Source organism: Dermacentor silvarum, chromosome 2 (genome assembly GCF_013339745.2).
Source record: "Dermacentor silvarum isolate Dsil-2018 chromosome 2, BIME_Dsil_1.4, whole genome shotgun sequence".
NCBI lineage: Eukaryota > Metazoa > Arthropoda > Arachnida > Ixodida > Ixodidae > Dermacentor > Dermacentor silvarum.
In genome coordinates, this window is record NC_051155.1 from 201423588 (window position 1) to 201441847 (window position 18260).

Here is an 18260-nt window from a genome sequence, read left to right on the forward strand (position 1 = left end):
TGAGGGCGATATCGTGCCCGCTTTTCTTCGCTACGATGGCTGAAATAATGGGGGCCCAGAACAGTGGACATACTCACCGCAGAAGTGGAATAAGAAAGCACAATTACAGAAACAACCGCTATACCGCATATAGGAATGAAAGCATCGCGAAATGCTTAGCAGGAGCATCCATCGCGCTTTCTCACAGGTGCGCTTGTCGTTTACGTTGCTGTCCGATTTCGCACTGGTCAAACAGGGCGCATCGTTGGACGCAATGCTTGCATTTGTGTCATCTGTGTCACAAATCTGTCTGCGCTTCAAGCCTACGCGGATTTCACTTCCAGCAAAGATAACCGTCATGTACACTCTAAAAAATGTTTACACGTTTTAGGGTATTGGCTAGTCCCATGAGTGACACCCCTGCATTTTGGGCTCTAACAGAATTTATTGCGCACGACAGCGAGCTACATGTACGATGAGAAAATACCTAGTCAAAATCTGTGCAATAAATCTCACCACTTTGAGTGCACAGAAATATCTGACAAGATAATTTTACAGTGATAGTTTTGCAAGTTTGCTTAATGCCCTTTTCGCGTCGTCTGTTGCAGCTATTATCATTTTACTCGACTCAAAAAATCGTCAGACAAGAAAACTTCGTTGGTTTCCGCCAACAGTTCTCTCTAGCCTTTTAAATGCGAGGGTGTTCGCCACGGGACAACCAAACACCCTTTTTACACCCATAATGTATAAAAACTTGTAGTGTGCAGTTCAGACGCGACAGTGTTGCCCAAGTGTCTCCATGCATGCCACCATGACTAGTACAACGTTCCAACATAGCACGCTAGCGTAACTCAAACACCTTTTATATAGGTGTTTTCACTTCTCACGGCAACGCATAGCCGTGAGAAGTGGCTATGCGTTGCGGGAATTTCTATGTAACGGTGTGTCAAACAGGCGGTACCTTCAAAGTCTGGTAATCCTGTTTGCAGGCAACGCTCACAATATGTACAGTACATATTGTGAGCGTTGCCTCCTACAGTACAACGTCACTTCGTTCTTAAGAAGGAACTTTGGCGCTCTTTGGCCATCCCTGGCCCTTGCGCCAATAAAATCCATACATCATCATCATCTTAAGAAGGAACTATAATTTTGAAACTCACAGTAGCAGAAACGCGCATGACTTTAGATATTAGGAAAGCTTTCTTTTAAAAGAAACAAAAGCCCCAAGATGTAGCAATAGTAACAAGGAATATTTTTCAAACCAATGCTGCACAGGCAGATTATTCAAAGGAGCCACTCACCGCGTAGTCGTAGCCCATTGCCACCATCACTTCAGACACTAATGCTGATTTCAGCACAGTGTACCAAGCTGTACCTTGGAAAAAGTCACCAGCATTCACAAAAATCGTGTTCGGATACGTTTTCTTCAGCTCGTTTACCTGAAAGGAAAGAAAAAAAAGTAAGAACAGACAAATTGTTGACACGAGCGCATCACAAATGAATGGCACATTAAACCTCCTGCAAACACAGTCTCGGATGATCAAAATGAATGCGGAGTTCCTCGCTACGGCGTGTCTCATAATCGTATCGTAATTTTGGCACGTACTACCCCAGAATTTAATTGTTTTTTTTTCAAGTCATGTAATGTATCCATACCGCTCGCTCATACACCATTCAATCAATTATTCTAGCCATCGATGACTGGGACGGCCATTTGCACAGGCGGCTCTATCCTGCGTATAATAGTTTACTCAGCTTTAGAGAACCCACACACCTGTCTCCGAAATGCTGTCCCCAGCTAGAAAAAAAAATCGATTAGTCTCGCCAGCAGGCTTCCTGTTTGCTTGGTTAGTGGTTTTCGGAAAATCACGAATTTACACGTGCAAGGGGCCAGTGCTCACTCAACGCGCTAGAACTTTATCCATACATGCATTGGTCTCATAATGACAACGCGAGCTGCGACCTAGAAGTTGCAAGTCACGTTTCATGGAATGCTTAGGACGTGTACTTTCAGCCACCCTGTGTTGTCTCATATACTGAATCTTGCGTAAATAAAATAATTCATGTTAAGCGGTTCTTGTGGCTAAATGCCTCGTAAGTCCGCGTTCAAATTTCGTGCGGAGCATGTGTTTCGCGCTGAGCTTTATCTATTATGCCTTGCTTCTCAGAAACTTTGACAGAAGGCGCAATTTCCTAGCTGGAAAACGCAACACTGATCAAGTAAGTCGGAATTATTGCCGACTACAATTACTTTCTCTATATATTACGGAAGAAATAGAGGGGGGGGGGGGGGCAAGTACTATGTACCGCATGGCAACATGAACAAAATCCGGCAGATCCCACGCCCTACGGGAATTGATGTTATGCGAATCAGTGTGCGGGGAGCTTACCAAGTTAACGAAACGATCATGAGAGCACCAAGATGTAGGCGGCTGTTTCATGACCTACATGACACACATGTCATGTCATGGCCTATCGTTTATGTTCGTCATACAATCTTGTCATACTATGCTAATTTTGGTACATACCAAGTTCACGAAACGACCATGAGGCGGCTGTTTCATGACCTACATGCCACACATGCAATGATATTCATGACCTATAATTTATGTTAGTCATAAACTCTTGTCATGCTATGCCAATTTCGGTACATACCAAGTTAATGAAACGACTACGAGAGCACCAAGACGCAGGCGGTGAGATAGATACTCTCAAAGTGGCAAATTTTTGGCAATAATTGTTTCCCGTTTAAAAATGCTTCGCATTTAATAAGCACAGCGAAATGCATCCTGTATGCAATATCTTGCCGTGAGCAAGGCAGGAGTATAGAGCCGGAAGAGTCATTTGTAGTTCACCTCACAAAAAAAATTACACCATCTTCCCGTAGGGCACAACCCTGAGTAGTATGCGAAGCAGCCATGGGGTCGACTCAAGGTAGTTTTATCAGCTGAATAAACTTGGACATGCAGCAGCACCAGCAACGTGCAGAACTGTTGTCGATGCCGTCGGCGTTTTTCCCGCGTTCGCACCGAACGCGCGCGGCGTTGGTGACTGTTGCCGGTGCCTCTGGGGCGCCTACCGTCGCGCCTCTAACCTAAGCTGCTTCGCATTATCGCTCGCGGAGCCGCAGGTGTTGTCATTCGTTGCGCAACCCTGAGAGGAGAGGAGCGTCGGAGAGGAGAGGAGGAATGCCGAGAGGAGAGGAGATGAGAAAAGGAAAGGAGGGGGAGGAGGATGCGCATGCGCAGTAGGGGTGTGGACGCCGCACGGCGGAGGGAGGGAGGGAAGGAGTGACATAGCCCCGACCATAAGCTGCTTCGCGTCTAAAATTATAAATCGTTGGTTTCAGCACAGCTTTGATGGTGCTATATGTGTGGTAAGCAAAACAGAGCGCGTAACATTACAAAACTGACCTTGGTCGCTATCCTGGCAATGCCGCCTACACAATCAGCACGGTGACCGGTGCACAGGCCGCCGTACTTGGTGCTCTCTTCAATGTGCGAATGCACATCATTCGTGTGCAGCACGGTGAGTGTGAAATCGGCGCACACTCGATGGATCGCGGGTGAGAACACCAGAAAGAAGCAAACCAGGACGCCGAGTAGACGCATAGCGACCGCTCTTCCTCGAGGAACGCCGGCGCGGACGACATCAAACTCCCGGTCGCATTTCCTCTTTCGGGGCGGATGGTGGAACTCAAAGGTGGCTGCTTTACGGGCTTGAGGAATAATTCCCTGTCCTTGCGATTCAACGACACGCACGATGAAGTCGAATTTCTTCTGGCTCACCCGACCACGGGTTCTGACGGCTCGATGAATTGTGGTCGCCTGCCTTGCGAGACAACTGCATAGCGACTACGCGAGAATTTTGTAATGTGGTGACACTTTGCTGAAGACTGACGTGCAGCTGAAGCGAGAATTTCGTTCCATTGTCCCACGTGTTGTGACGATGATGATAATGACCTAAAGCCATGGCGCCATGCAGGAAGGAAAAAAAAACTCCCCCATGAATGGTGCATACCCAAAAAAGTGATTGGCCAAGGATCTAGTGGCACTGACAAAAATGCCGTCATTAAGAGGAAGTTTGAGCTCGAGGGCTCCTATCTAAATACACCGAAAAGGATAAACCATTTTTCTCGGTAACCACTGCACCTAATTTGATGAGGTCGTTTGTATTTAAAAGAAAAAGTTAATATCTAGAAACGGCTGAAAGCCAAATTTTTATTTATGAGGTAAATTTCTTCATAAAAATTGGCAAAAAGTGAAAATTCTCTCAAGTAGAAGACCTCATGTTTACAATTCTGTTACTCAGTAATACAAAACGATAATAGAGTTCTGTATATTGCACCTAATAGTACATCTAAAGCGGACAAAATTGATATACTACACATTGCTCTAAAAAAACAGTAATTTATGAGGAGAACTTTTCCAAAACCCTTGCAAACATTGGAAAAACTTCAGGTAAGATATAAATCGACATATCAAATTTGTCCGCTTTGGTTGCTCTAACAGACACAGTTGACAGAACTGCGATATCTGTTCTAGGTGCAGAGCTACGTATTTGTAAACTTTGTGCTTCTATTTTTTAGTACTTACGAATTAGTGAAAATTATTTTTAAAAAATTGTCGCAGTTTCACCCGAAAGGCGAAGCACCAATTGCGATAGCAAATTAGTAGAGAGCTATATGGAGTACGGATAGCAGTTTTATCAGCTGTATAAACTTGGACATGCAGCAGCACCAGCAACGCGCAGAACTGTTGTCGACGCCGTCGGCGTTTTGCCCGCGTTTGCACCGAACGCACGCGGCGTTTTTATATAAATGCGTATTTGGTGCCGCAGCTAAACGCCGCCTCATCTCCCTCCCTCCCGTCCCCCCACAGCCTTTCGCGCGACGGAAAAAGTTGCGTTTGCTCTCTATATATGGAAAGGAGGAAAGAGACGCTTAATTCTGCAGCCCTTTGGCGCTGAGCCGTGCTCCCTCAAGGGCTGCAGAAGATAGCGCCAACCTTTCCCTTTCCCTCAAGAACCACTTATCATCATCAGGGAGCACGGCGCAGAACGCGCGTTTGCTCTCCGACTTGCGTTCGCTCCCCGTGAAAGCACGCGTCCCTCGCTCCCTTTCACTCGCACATAGAGCGTCCGGAGCGCGGCAACTTTTATTGCGATAGCAATTATATGGACACTCAAAAGCAGATTTCTGCCGTCGGCGTCGCCGTCGTCGTCGCCGTGAGGTTCCGTATGACGTCATTTGGAGAAGAAATCGCCGCCGCGCGCCGAACGCTGTATGTGCGAGTGAAAGGGCGCGAGGGGCGCGTCTTTCACGGGGAGTGAACGCACGGCGGAGAACAAACGCGCGTTCTGCGCCGTGCTCGCTTAAGGGCTGCAGAAGTAGGCGTCTCTTTTCTCCTTTACAATCACCATATATGTAGAGCAAACGCGCCTTCTTCCGACGCGCGAGAGGCCGTGGGGGAGGGGGAGGGAAGGGAGGCGACGTTTAGCTGCGGCACCAAGTGCCTATTTATATCAGAGGCTCCGGCAACAGTCACCAACGCCGCACGCATTTTGAGCGAACGCGGGCAAAACGCCGATGGTGTCGACAACAGTTCTGCGTGTTGCCGATGCTGCTGCATGTCCAAGTTTATACAGCTGATAAAGGTAATATCATTACTCCGTATAGCTCTCTACAAGTTTGCTATCGCAATTGATGCTTCGCCTTTCAGGTGAAACTGCGACAACTTTTTTTCATCGCCGTCGACGTCATACGGAACCTCACGGCGACGGCGATGCCGACGGCAGAAAACTGCTTTGGAGTGTCCATATAGTCGCAATAAAATGGGCCAAAACTCAAAATTCTGCTTCCAACAGTCACTTGAATTTACCTTAAACTCTGAAATGCAACAAATTTCATTATTATCAGTCCAGGGGTTTCTCAGAAAAGTGCTTCTGCGTTTTGCATCTAATTGAATAGGCGGCATCGGAGTTGGGCCCGCGCTAAAGCTTCGTCTTAAGTAGACTTTTAGGACTGGATAAATGAAACAAAGATGCGAAAATAAAGGAGTATGATTAAACAGTTATGAATGAGTGTATGATTAGGAAAACGCTCGTTTTGTTAACGATATAGCGATTCTCACAAGTACTGCAATTCTGGCGCAGCGGTGCTGTTTTCTTTTAATAACGAAAAACATTATTAAAAAAAAAACGACGGTGCGGGTTACCATCTGAAGACCTGTGATGTTCCGTATTCATAACTCTCACGACCGAGCACTGTAGGTTTTAAACTTGCATCTTACACTGCGTTTTATAAATAATTTTTTTTCCTCGAACAGCTTGGCTAACGTTAGCTGGGATACACGCATCATCATCATCATCATCATCATCATCATCATCAGCAGCAGCAGCAGCAGCAGCAGCAGCAGCAGCAGCAGCAGCAGAGCAGCAGCAGCGCAGCAGCACAGCAGCAGCAGCAGCAGCAGCAGCAGCCAGCAGCAGCAGCAGCAGCAGCAGCAGCACATCATCATCATCATCAGCAGCAGCATCAGCAGCAAGCAGCAGCAGCGCCGCAGCTAGCAGCAGCAAGCAGCAGCAGGCCGCCGCAGCAGCCGCAGCCGCCGCCGCCGCCGCTATATTTATTTCCACTGCAGGACGATGGGCCATTACAGTCACAGAATGGATACCAAGAGAAGGGAAGCGCAGTCGAGGATGGCAGAAAACTAGGTGGGGTGATGAAGTTAGGAAATTTGCAGGTGCAAGTTGGAATCAGCTAGCTCAATACAGGGGTATTGGAGAGCACAGCACTTCGTCCTGCAGTGGACATAAATATAGGCTTATGATGATGATGATGATGATGATGATGATGATAGAAAAGGCGGTGACTCACAGCGGCGGAAAAGTGCTTGAGAAAAAAGAAAGGAATTCGTGGGGCCGCATCATTTATATGGAGACGGATTACCACCGAAGCTGTTTACGCTGCATACATGGGCTGCATACATAATGAAATCATCCATTTTTTTCATACGGCACCACACTACACCGACACAAACACCGCCGCGTTCACAGCACCTCCTATGCATTTGCCGCAACCGCTGCTGCAGCCGCGCCGGCGCCGGTACCTCCGACGCGCGTGACGTTATAACCACAGAAGCGTAGGCCACGTGCACAGGCGCTGTCGCGACGCTCTTTCCCCCTCTCCCCCTTCCCGTCTCTATTGCTGCAGCACCGTTGCCACACTTTCCCCATCTCCCCTCTCCCAACGAACGCGCGTGACGTTATAACCACATAAGCGCAGACCACGTGCGCAATCATCTCCGTTCCCGTCCACGATAAGGACTCAAGCTGCCTTGAGTACCCCACCCCCTCTGGTAGCGCATGCGGGGGATGCATACAGGGGCTAGAGGTAAACAGCTTCGCTGTAAATATGTACTGTACTTTGGGAACAGCGGCTGACGAAACAGTGTTAAATTTAAGTCGAAGATGTGGAAACAGTATGGATAAGCGCAATGTGAGCAAGCCAGTTACGGAACTGCATCGAGCCACATAAGGTAGCCTCGCAAAAGGAAAATGTTATTGAGAATTCAATGCCCTATACTGTTCGAAGCTGGATCAGGGTGCACGAGAACGCCGGATTGCTGGAAAAATTTTGCCGGTGCCGACAATTTATGCGTAGGGTGTGGAAATCGCACGGTAATTAGTGAGGAATTTTTGCTAGTGTGTGTTCGCCCGGAGATAAAAGAGGACGTAATTATTCTGCTCGACGTCATAGTTTGTAAAGGTAGCAAGGAAAAGGCGAACTGATCCGCTGTGAATAGCAGTAAAAGACAAATTGGTTATTTGTGGCATAAAATTTGGGAAAACAACCATTGCTAGGAACATAACATTTTTTAATGAAAATAAAGCTTCGTTCACTGATGCGTGTAAAGCGTGCGGACACAGAGAAATGCTGCGACACATGCTCTGGGAATGTGCCGGCAACAACGCCACCGAAACCGCCGCCATTCGCGACGCGCTCCTAACGGCGGACGTTACCAGAGTACAGGAAGCCTCGAGCTCGCTCTTTCCCGCCGCCGCCGCGGCTGGCCCCGGCTGCGGGGGCCGCCGGGGACCTTCTCCGTCGGCGTCGCCGCCACTCGAAGGCGGCCCTCAAAAGTTTGGAGCTGGAAGACCAGCTCTGGGCCGTCCGGCAAGCCGAAGATGCCGCACGAGCCCAAGGACTTCGAGCCGCCACCTGAGGCCACCAAAACCAAAATTGCCGGCGCATTCTTTTCAATTTCGCTTTGTTATCATGATGTACAGATTTTAAAGGTTGATGTTCAAGACAGCAGACATTTGAAGGTAGCGAGATACTTAGCTGCAGCCACCGTCCTGTTACAAAGATAATGTTAATTCATAAAAGGAAGCATTCAGCCAATCAACCAATCTGTACACCCATCTCCACCGACATACCCTCCACCGACCCCTTTGCCAGTCCCTCCGTCCATACGACTGAAAGTTGGCGGCGATGTCAAGGTTGCCGTTCAGAAATAGAGGGAAATTTGTTATCATAAGTCACTATCAACAATGAAACATCAACAATCTTGACGACGCATCAAATTCTAGCTATATGAATGGTGTTCTTAAGAAATTAGCATATCAATGTTCGCTTCGCTATTGAGACCCACATTCAGAAGACGTTCATGGAGTCCGAAATATTCTTGAATTAAATTACATGCAAAATTCAGAGCCCGTCCACTACTGTGAAGATGGAAGCCAGCGAAGCTGTATGGTGGGTCTGCTGTAGTGAATATTGCTATAGTGAATTTATATAATACCATTATTGATTATATTGAGCGTCATCGGCATGTTCGTCAAAGAGCAAGGACATCGGCGTCTTGTTTTCGCCCGGCGCGGTGGCCAAGTAGTGCGTTTGCTGCGCCAAGTCCGCCCCATCGTCATACACTAGCGCCACAGCGTCCATAGCCATGGCACACTGCACGGCAGCGTCAGGATCCTGCTGAGATCTCTCCCGCTCCTGATCTCGGCGGCTCACACCCATATGTCCAACGCGTGTATGAGCCACAGCGCGATCTCTTTCTTTCTTTCTTTCTTTCTTTCTTTCTTTCTTTCTTTCTTTCTTTCTTTCTTTCTTTCTTTCTTTCTTTCTTTCTTTCTTTCTTTCTTTCTTTCTTTCTTTCTTTTCCCTGGCTCATACCCGCATGTCTAATGCGGGTATGCGCCACACGTGATTTTATTATTGTTAATCATGACGTACCTGACGAGCATGTGATGTTATCGATGTCATGACTGATAGTCATCCGTTTTGACACCTGTGCTAAGGCAGAACTAGCGGGATAAATGTTTTTCCTCCTCCTCCTCCTCTAGCGGGAAACCGCCACCCACATACAGCCAAACCACCACGCACATGGAGCCGAAAAGGTGATGATGATATCTTTTTTTTTTTGTACACGCGGACAGGATCCTGGGGGAACTACCCCTTAACAGCCTCGCTGTAAGATAGCATTATGTGTGTTATGTGTTATGCTTGTACGCAAAGCAAATTGGATGCAACACACACATAAAAACGGGCTGGGCGTTTATCTTGTAGCATCGCAACATGCTGCAAACATTTAGATTTCAAGCTGGCAGCACTGAAACTTTTCACTTCTCTCCTTTCATCGTAGAGCCAGTTTTCCTGTTATGGATACCTCCATGTTTACGTCTAGCAGTGCAGCCTCGAGTATCCTGATGATATGCGACATGACCGCTTCGGTCATATATGAGCCTCGTGCGGTAGGTATGGTTACACAGGAAGCACCGCCGCAAAAAAAACGGCGTTAGACACGCGCCTTGCTAATGCTGGAACGGTCTCGTGCACACCTCCACAACGTCCTGGTAGCTCTGATTGCGCCGAAGGGTTGCAACGTGACAAAGAAGAGGGCGACGTCAACGCGCTCAGGGGCAGACCGCTGCGCGAACTGGTTTTCCTGTTGCTGACGACACAGTGTCGGCCGCCCGGCCACCGCTATCAGAAGGAGCAACTCGAGACGGCCGCCAAAAGGGTCGGCGGTGGGGAAGGCTTGCTGATCGCACGAGGAAAACGCCACACGCGACGCGCCGAGCGCCGAGCACTCTACAGCAAAGGTACGTGTGCGTTTCTGCGAGGCGTCTTTTCTTCCAGTGCTGACAGGCTTTTAACAAGGACCCTAGCACTAATTGAATCTGTTGTTGCGAGACAATCTAGTTGTGCAGAAGAACAGCGAAGACAAAGAAGTTTGTAAGTCTCTTGAAGGGGCACGCGTTTTCATTCAGTTACCGTTAAGCAAATACAGCAATTTACTTAAACCCCAATATAACAACGTGAGGGACAATGTACGTACCGTGTAATCAACAGACTGTTACCGCGTGAATGTTTGTCTGCAGCTTGCGTGGGGGTTATCCTGTTCCACTTCCGCTATTTACCGAGAGTGCCTTGTTTCATAACTACACATGCAGGTTTGATGCCCTTTGTCGAAGCCAAAACCGCTATTAGGTAAACTTAATGCTTCTTAAGCATTTACATAATTCATATTCAATGCAGGAAATAAATTCAAAATCACAAATTTCTAAAAAAAAGAAAACCAGTACTCATTTTATATTCTGACTTGTTCGATATGACATGCTCTGTCAATCGGTGCACATAGTCGTAGCGCCGCTCTGGGCGCAAACGAATGAGGAACCACCTTGGTAATACATTTGAGATGACGATCAGAAATTAAGGGGTAAATAGCTTATAGATCTTTGGTAATAGTTGCAGAAACGTATTTGTTTTTCACAAATTTTAATTCCTCTTGAATATTGTATTATATACATTTTTGTTCGTTTACGCCTAGCTTACAACTACGAACTAGTATAGCGATAAGTTCTTGAACATAGCAGTCAGTGATTGTGATGCTTCCACAGTGACTGTACGTAATGGCAGTACTAATAATGATGTCAAGCTTCGTTACTTTGACGACATCATCTTCATCATACTTATGTCCGCTGCAGGAAGAAGGCCTCTCCCAGCGATCTTCATTATGACTAAGGGCTAAATAGAAATACCCAGTAGTAGTAACTGAAACGGTTCTGGCTAGATTTTGCATGACTGAAATACTATAACAGAAAATTTGTCACACAGAATTGAATATTGCATGGTAATGCATCATATCCGCCATTATTGGCTTGTATTGCTCCCAGTTTTGCGCTTCGGAATATTGCACACTTTGTGTATGCACAGCTTTCTCGCTTTTGTATTCCTCGAATTATACTATTACAAATCAGCATTGAGCAGGAGTAATGATGTGCGTAGTGTATGGTTCTAGATAAAAGGCTGCCAAAATAACCCTCTTGCAGCGAACAATGCAACGTATGACTGTCGTGGTTCTAGGGCAGCCGAGAGGGTTTTTTCAGCGAATTGAAGGCGAGCTGGGGGTGGTTGTCATTTGTCGGCCACTGTCCTGCCTGGTTACAGCACTCCGCACACTAGGAAGGGTGTAGCGGGGAGAGAGGACGGCCTCGCCCTCCTCCTGCAGCGCTACCTTGAATAGACTTGCGTTGTTATCGACTAGGCTTGATTCCGGCATCTCTTTACTGGCTTTCCGTGCGAAGAGAAAAAAAAAATGACAGTGATAATTATTTCATAAAAGCAGTCAACAGCGCTCAGAGCGGACGAACAGAACATGCCATAAGATGAACTTGAGATGTAGATAAATTTTTGTTACTGTTGTACTTCGGCTCACTCCCAACACCATGCACTCCTTTGCGCTATATTTATTATGTCGACACTATGATGGATCACGAAATTTCTTGTCATCCTTAGCTCCTCCTCTCCTCAAGCAGATAAAATTGCTGTGTATTTTTGTCCTCACGTTTACCGTTTACACTTTTCTTTAGGTTGAAGGAAAAGAAGCAATGGCTGGTATTGGTCATCTCCTCCTTTTCGCTGCCCTCTTCTATGGTAAGCGGTCTTCCACGCAAAATGAAATAGTGTAACACTACCTTAATAGCAACTCTGCAAAAACAACTCCGGTGTCAAAAGATTCTGTACCAGCTCAGACCTTAATTTATCAGCACCTGTTGCTAAACCACGCTCACAATGCTTTGTGACAGTACAAATCGCACATGAGTGACATCTGCGAGAACTGAAAAGAAGAAACCGAAAGTTGGTGCCTCTTTCATATTCACAGTTTGCTGGGCGGGCGGTGCAAGAGACTCCAATGCTTTCATGGACCAGATCCTTCTCCAGAAAATGCCGACTCTTGTACGATCGAACTCAAGACTCTATCCCAACGTAACGATTCCGGAATTTAAATTCAAAGTAAGTCCACAATACAATCTCAGCTGCTAACAAACTTTTGTTTTCAGGTCATGCGTCGTGTCATATTGTCAGCACTATATCTTTCCCGCATCGTCACATCAGTTTCGCCCATCGAACATATAAGCAATGAGCACTTCATTTGATGAAAGTAATAATGGAAAGCAATCGGGTGATTTGTTCTCTCTAAAGAAGGGTTCTGAGCACTTCCTTCTGTTATCCTACAGATTGCCCCAAAATGGAAAAATATTGCAATTGCCCTATTTTCCATAATATGCGAGAGAGAGAATAAGTTTATTTGCTCCAGAGGTGGGGTGCACTATCTTAGTAATGTGAAAGCATTATATGCCCCATTAGGACGAAATTCCGTCGGCGTGGCCGAAAGATGGTACCAAAAATGACCGACGCCCCTGAACACGAAAAACACGTAAAAAATGCTCGGATAAACACGTAAAATTTCTCAGAGAGCTTCCTGTAAACGAAGTAAATTAATAGCTCCGGAAAGAAAATTTGCCACATTTCGGTCTGGGTTGGAATCGAACCCGGCCCTCCAGGGTGTGAGACGAGCACGCTTTCCCGACACCACGGTGGCTCCACGGTTCCGGCTTACGAAAGGTGTGAATAGTGCTGGCGTTCATGACGCGTTCATGAGCGCGTTCATGACGTTTCGAAGTCTATAAACGGTATAATGCTTTCGCATTCCCACACGTAAGTAGTCTTTAGTGTCTCTGCCGATTTTTGTCACACTGCTAACTCTCTGATGCTAGTTTATACAGAAGGGTGCCGTGGAAAAGAAAACATGATGGTAAATCCGCAATTAAGAAGCATCAATTGTGCCATTGAATTAAACAGACACTGCAACTACTTTATCAGTGTATGCGTGTTTCTTGAGACTCACTTAGGCGACGTGCGAATACCTGTTAGTGTTATGCTACGTCTACCAAATGGACTTTGTTACACAAGTTGTCGCTATGCAAGTCATAATAATACAAGCGCCATCTTCAGTGAAAAACCGGCTGCTTATTATACATAAAAACTATGCGGAGGTGAGCTCCAGGATACAGTAGGAATTCAAAATGTCATATAATCTTGATTTCTGTTGATCCGCTTATGAAATAAGCGGATAAACATGCACTATACAGATACAAACAGTGAGTGTAGACTTGTAGATGCCTTCATTTTTATCAAAACACAGCTCATAATTCCCTTTTGCAGCAAAGATTGACCTAAAAGACAAGGGAAACCGTCATTTATAAAATGGTACACTCAATCTAACGCGTTCATGATGTTCTTGTGCCACCACGAATTCCACGATAGTTTCGCCTACTCATGCCCGAATTGCTCAGCAATAAAGTACGGTGGTTGGCTGGTTGCGACAGTTTTGTTATCTGCCATTAGCAGCACATTTTTCCTTCATTTATGTCAACAACTGTGTATCACCCAGGAAACGCTGTCCTAATCAATGATGTGGATTGTGGGGAGAAGCTACAGAACTTTTTATCACGGCGTCCTCACCAGCCTTTAGTTTCTTCCGCTTTCCGGAACACCAAGCGTGTGTGCAAAGCACAGACGACCTATTCGCTACATCGGAATTGTACTCAGTCGGCGTAGTTTAGCTTATTACTTCTCCTCAATGTACCTTTAAGCACGGTATTCCATGCAGCGTGTTTCAAGGTGGCAACAAGCGGTCTTTCTGCCTGCCGATCTAGAAAACAACTCATAGGAGACATCGTCTAAAACAACGCAAGTGCGTCTTCATGAATGCCTGTTTTCACCACAGGTAGAAGCTACCCGGGGAATCAACCGTGACCTGAAGGTGAAGATGAAGGAAGGAGCTATAAGAGGTTTTGACACCGGCGTTCACCGCACTACTGACTGCAACCCGCCTGCACCTGTGGCGTTCAACGTCAGCATTTCCTGCGTGCTCGACTTCAATGGCATCTACACCACCTTCCTTGCCAAGGTATACGCATTTGTATTTTACCCGGGCGTGATTCGAAAAAGACGTTTTTTACTAATAAATTTCGGCAACCTCGTGAACTTTACGGCAGCACGTGTGATGACTGAAGTTTTTGTTGTTGTTTTTTTCCCCTCAGTGCTATACTTAGCAAAAAAAAAATTAAATTATGGGGTTTTACGTGCCAAAACCAGCTCTGATTATGAGGCACGCCGTAGTGGGGGACTCCGGAAATTTGGACCACCTGGGGTTCTTTAACGTGCACTACGTTGCAAGCCAATACATTTTTTGTGCAGTGTTTATAAAATTTAACAGTGCTTTCTATTTTGTGCTGCCTACTAAGTTCTGTGTGTGTATCGCTAGAAGTCATATTAACGTAGGGTGATAAACTTTTTATAGCGCAAACAAGAGACAAGGCACAAAAGGGAGGTGAAACACAGGATTTGTCTCTTGTTTGCGCTCTAAAAAGTTTATCAAGTATGCACCAACTAGGTCCACAGAAAGTTCTTCTAAACGTAGGGTGGCGTAGCATGGGTGCAATAGTGGTGTGTTGCGTAACGAATCTCTACAATCGAAGCTGTACTCAACATGACGTACTGCAATAATTCGCGCTCATGCAACTGGTCCTGCCCCGCGATTGGGCCAAATGTTATAATAAAATGAGTGAATAGAGACACAATATTTGAGATAATATTTAGGTAAGAACTTATACTTTCCGTTAGGTCGTTCGTGAAAGCTATTTTCAGTTGGCCGCTATGAAATCGTACGAGCTTAGTCGTATCTTGACAAGGATTTTGGTTCAGGTGATCTCAAATAACGAATTCACTTGGTCCGGATTATCATGGTTTATGGTTTTTTGGTACTAAGCACTAAGCCGCGATTTTATTCCTAGCTTCGGCGGCTTCATTATGGTAGAAACGAATGTGCAAAGAAAAAAAAAAAGGATGCTTGTGTATACTGATTTTAGGTGCGTGTTAAATTTCATGTAGTCGATTTATCTGGAGCCTTGTACAGTGACGTCAATTATGCTTCGGAGCGTAAAAATGCATCAGTCAATCGAATTGTTAGTCCATGGCAGACACTTGGTAAAAGAACCAACGCACGCAAACCATAGGATCACAGCATGGTGTCTACTACTCTTCATTGCTCAGTTTTCTATGACGATATTACGCGGAGTCTCAGCCATAAAATCGCACTGTTGCTTACAAAATGGCCCTCGTTCTTTGCACATAACAGCGAGTCTAATGCGTTGAAGAATAGAATACGATAACTTAAATTACTAGACATATCTAGGGTTTCAAAGCGCCATCTTTGGTGAACGCACACATCTACATCGAGATTGAAAAATAGCGACGGTCTTCAACGAGCAGGGCACCTATTCTAATTTGTCGTTTCAATACGTGCGCAGACTGAGGGCGACAACCTCCTGGGTACCGAGAAACGCGTTCCAGTCAACGTGACCGTTGTGGATACCACGGGTCGTTTCGAGGCCACGTCGTCTACTGGAAGGGCTGGCATTGTGCGAACTTTCCACATCGACAGAATCAGGCTGCGCACTACCTACGGAGACAACCTCCATCTCAACGACGCACGCAAGACAGAATTCATTCGTCAGATTGAAGAGAAAGTGATGGCTGTGCTGTACGATGCTCTTTACAACGATTACATGCATCTCCTTAACCACGCCATCGATGGATTGCGATTTCCTAATCCCTGAGTCTACGATGTATGCGGTGTCTACAGAACACGTGGACGGCAGCGCGGTTTATTGTATGTACGGCCAGGTTCACAGCCACGTGCCAAGGTCTAGGAATGGCACTAAGCATCATTGTGCCAAAAGCACGGCAAGGATGAATGCATAAATATGTATGCGGGGGGTCAGGAGATCTGTATTCTTATTTAAATTAACACTAAATACATAAAAAAAATCATTCGTTACGCCATGAAACCATCTTACTGTTATGCCTTTAATAAATCGTGATAAGTCAATCAATAAAGCTTTTGACATATGTCCGCTTTGGTGTTGAGTCTTTCATTGCGCCAACCGGAGAATGAAAGGACGGCATTCAGCACGTTCTCGTAATTTCAGGCCCATTCTTACAAAGTACTTCGTGTGGTAAACGGGTTTACAAGAGCAGACTACAGTTATCGTTATAGGGGACAGACTATGCTTAATCATTATACGGGACAGAAACTCTCTGAAGAGGCCAAACAATGACAGCAACCAGAAACCAAAATCTTTGTGGGTCTTGCGTTGTTCACGTTCACATTACAGTGTTGCAGCTAGTTTGTATCCTCTGACGTAAGCAATACGTCGTGACTTGACTGTACAAAGACATAAGTTAGTGTGGGCATAGCAAAAAGAAAGAAAAATAATATAGCCCAGCCCGCAACAGTACAAAGACAGGAGACAGGAGCCATTGCTCCTGGCTCTCGGCTGCAAAAACCATCAGCTTTTAATTAGATACGTAGATTCAGATTGGACAGTGTGATTGGTGTGCGAGAACAGAAGGAATGAGGGTGGAACGAATTAACTTCGAGCTCCGCGTGTAGCCACCCAGACGCTGATATGGCAAGAATTTTTCAACAAGGGTGGCTTCTCTTTTGTAGAGTCATAATCCAAGGAAGGACTGCCAAGTATAAGTGAGGACACCTGATAGTCACTCTATTTATTTATTCATTTAAAAATACCTGACAGGCCCAAAGGGCATTGAGTAAGGGGGAGGGGTTACTTATCACAATGAAAGCACAAGCAAACTAGTAAGGAACACGGTTACAAAGCAAGTGAACATCACAACGCAATGCAACATAGAAAATTGCAAAATACAAATATACAGAACAAGGTTCCAACGCAAGTAAAAAAAAAAAAAAGACAGAAAAACGCATCACAACAGAATACGTTTGCGAAATAACAGCTAAAAGAGCTTTTGAGTACAAGTGAAGAAAGAAAAAAAAAAAAAACGCCACACATTGCAAAATAAACAAAGCAAGAACTTAAACGACGAGGCTGTGTTACAGTGCTATTGCGACAAAACCACCGTAAGCTTGTGGCGAAATGAATTCAGGTTATTATTGGAGGCGATATCATCGGGAAGATCATTCCACATGCGGATGGCTTGTAGAGGTGCGGATGTGTTAAAAGCGTTCGTGTTACCAAAGCTGCGGTGAAGCTGAGGTGATTATGTAGCCTATCAAGTAACCAGTAGCTTTTCTCAGTCATTACAGATTTTAAAAATGTAAGTAAATCTCGGAGCATAACCACGAAGAAAGCAAGTAGTGAGAGGGATGTGTGTCCTATTCTAAGCGGTTGCTTCAAACCAGTCACTTCTTCTTCTAAGAAAGTTACATCATTGACTTTCTCCTGCTAATATTAAAAAAAGTACCGCACATGGTGTGCAGGAATCTGTGGTATAAAGCAGGTATAAATGTTGATAAACCTACTGCGGTGGCTTGGTGGGTACTCTTGTTTAACTGCGGAAAGTGAGATCACCGATTTGATTTTCGGCATTCCGATGGGTGCGAGAGCTGGATGGAGGGCAGTGGGAAGGAAGAGGGGTGGGGGAGGGCAGAATGCAAGAGCGTTGATACATCGGTATGTGGGCGGACGTCAAAGAATTTAATCTTTGTAGGAGTCGTCGTAAAAAGCTTGAAACGAAAACATTTTACCTGGGCACCTGCTTTTGAGATGAGACTGTTGTACCAGATCTCTGGACGGCGCCAATGTTGCAGCATCACAGCTGGAACAGAATGAGTTGTTGCCACGTGTGCCGCCATTCATGGAACTACGGAGCGCTAGCCTCACGTAGACGCGCCACTCTGTTCACTGAATTAGCTAACCGCTAACACACGCTACTGGTCATTTAACCAATGCAGTCTGTTTGAATGATGGATACACAGCTGACGCATTTCTCTGCGCCTCCATTGGCGCTTCTTGTACAACGATGGAGATTTCTTGAGGTCTTACGTTACTTCCGCTCACGAGGCCGACGTCTCGGGTAGACTTGCACTGGAGAGCGGAAT

General features: G+C 45.8%; 2 protein-coding genes across 3 annotated transcripts in view; one reads left to right on the top strand and one right to left on the bottom strand.

Moving 5' to 3' along the window:
• Positions 1-18260, bottom strand: part of LOC119440658 (snake venom 5'-nucleotidase) — a 37683-nt gene that overhangs the window by 17739 nt on the left and 1684 nt on the right. The window contains exons 1-2 of one of the 2 annotated variants that reach the window (XM_049662178.1): positions 3393-3953; positions 1281-1418 (exon numbers count right to left, since the gene is read on the bottom strand). In XM_049662178.1, coding sequence (XP_049518135.1) covers positions 1281-1418; positions 3393-3590 — 336 coding nt within the window. In that variant the 5' untranslated portion in view covers positions 3591-3953. Of the gene's footprint in view, positions 1-1280; positions 1419-3392; positions 3954-18260 lie in introns of those variants that run through there. The other variant, XM_049662179.1, reaches the window with a different exon arrangement.
• Positions 9839-16253, top strand: LOC119442450 (uncharacterized). The gene is made up of 5 exons (XM_049662182.1): positions 9839-10092; positions 11863-11926; positions 12156-12286; positions 14064-14246; positions 15649-16253. Exons 2-5 carry the CDS (start codon positions 11881-11883, stop codon positions 15955-15957), a joined length of 669 nt encoding a protein of 222 aa, XP_049518139.1. The 5' UTR covers positions 9839-10092; positions 11863-11880; the 3' UTR covers positions 15958-16253.

Bases quoted from the DNA above. Each gene is read 5' to 3' on its own strand.
- LOC119442450 (XM_049662182.1), top strand. From the start codon at position 11,881: ATGGCTGGTATTGGTCATCTCCTCCTTTTCGCTGCCCTCTTCTATG. The intron at 12,287-14,063 runs GTAAGTCCACAA...TTTTCACCACAG, and splicing joins TTCCGGAATTTAAATTCAAA to GTAGAAGCTACCCGGGGAAT. The intron at 14,247-15,648 runs GTATACGCATTT...ATACGTGCGCAG, and splicing joins ACACCACCTTCCTTGCCAAG to ACTGAGGGCGACAACCTCCT.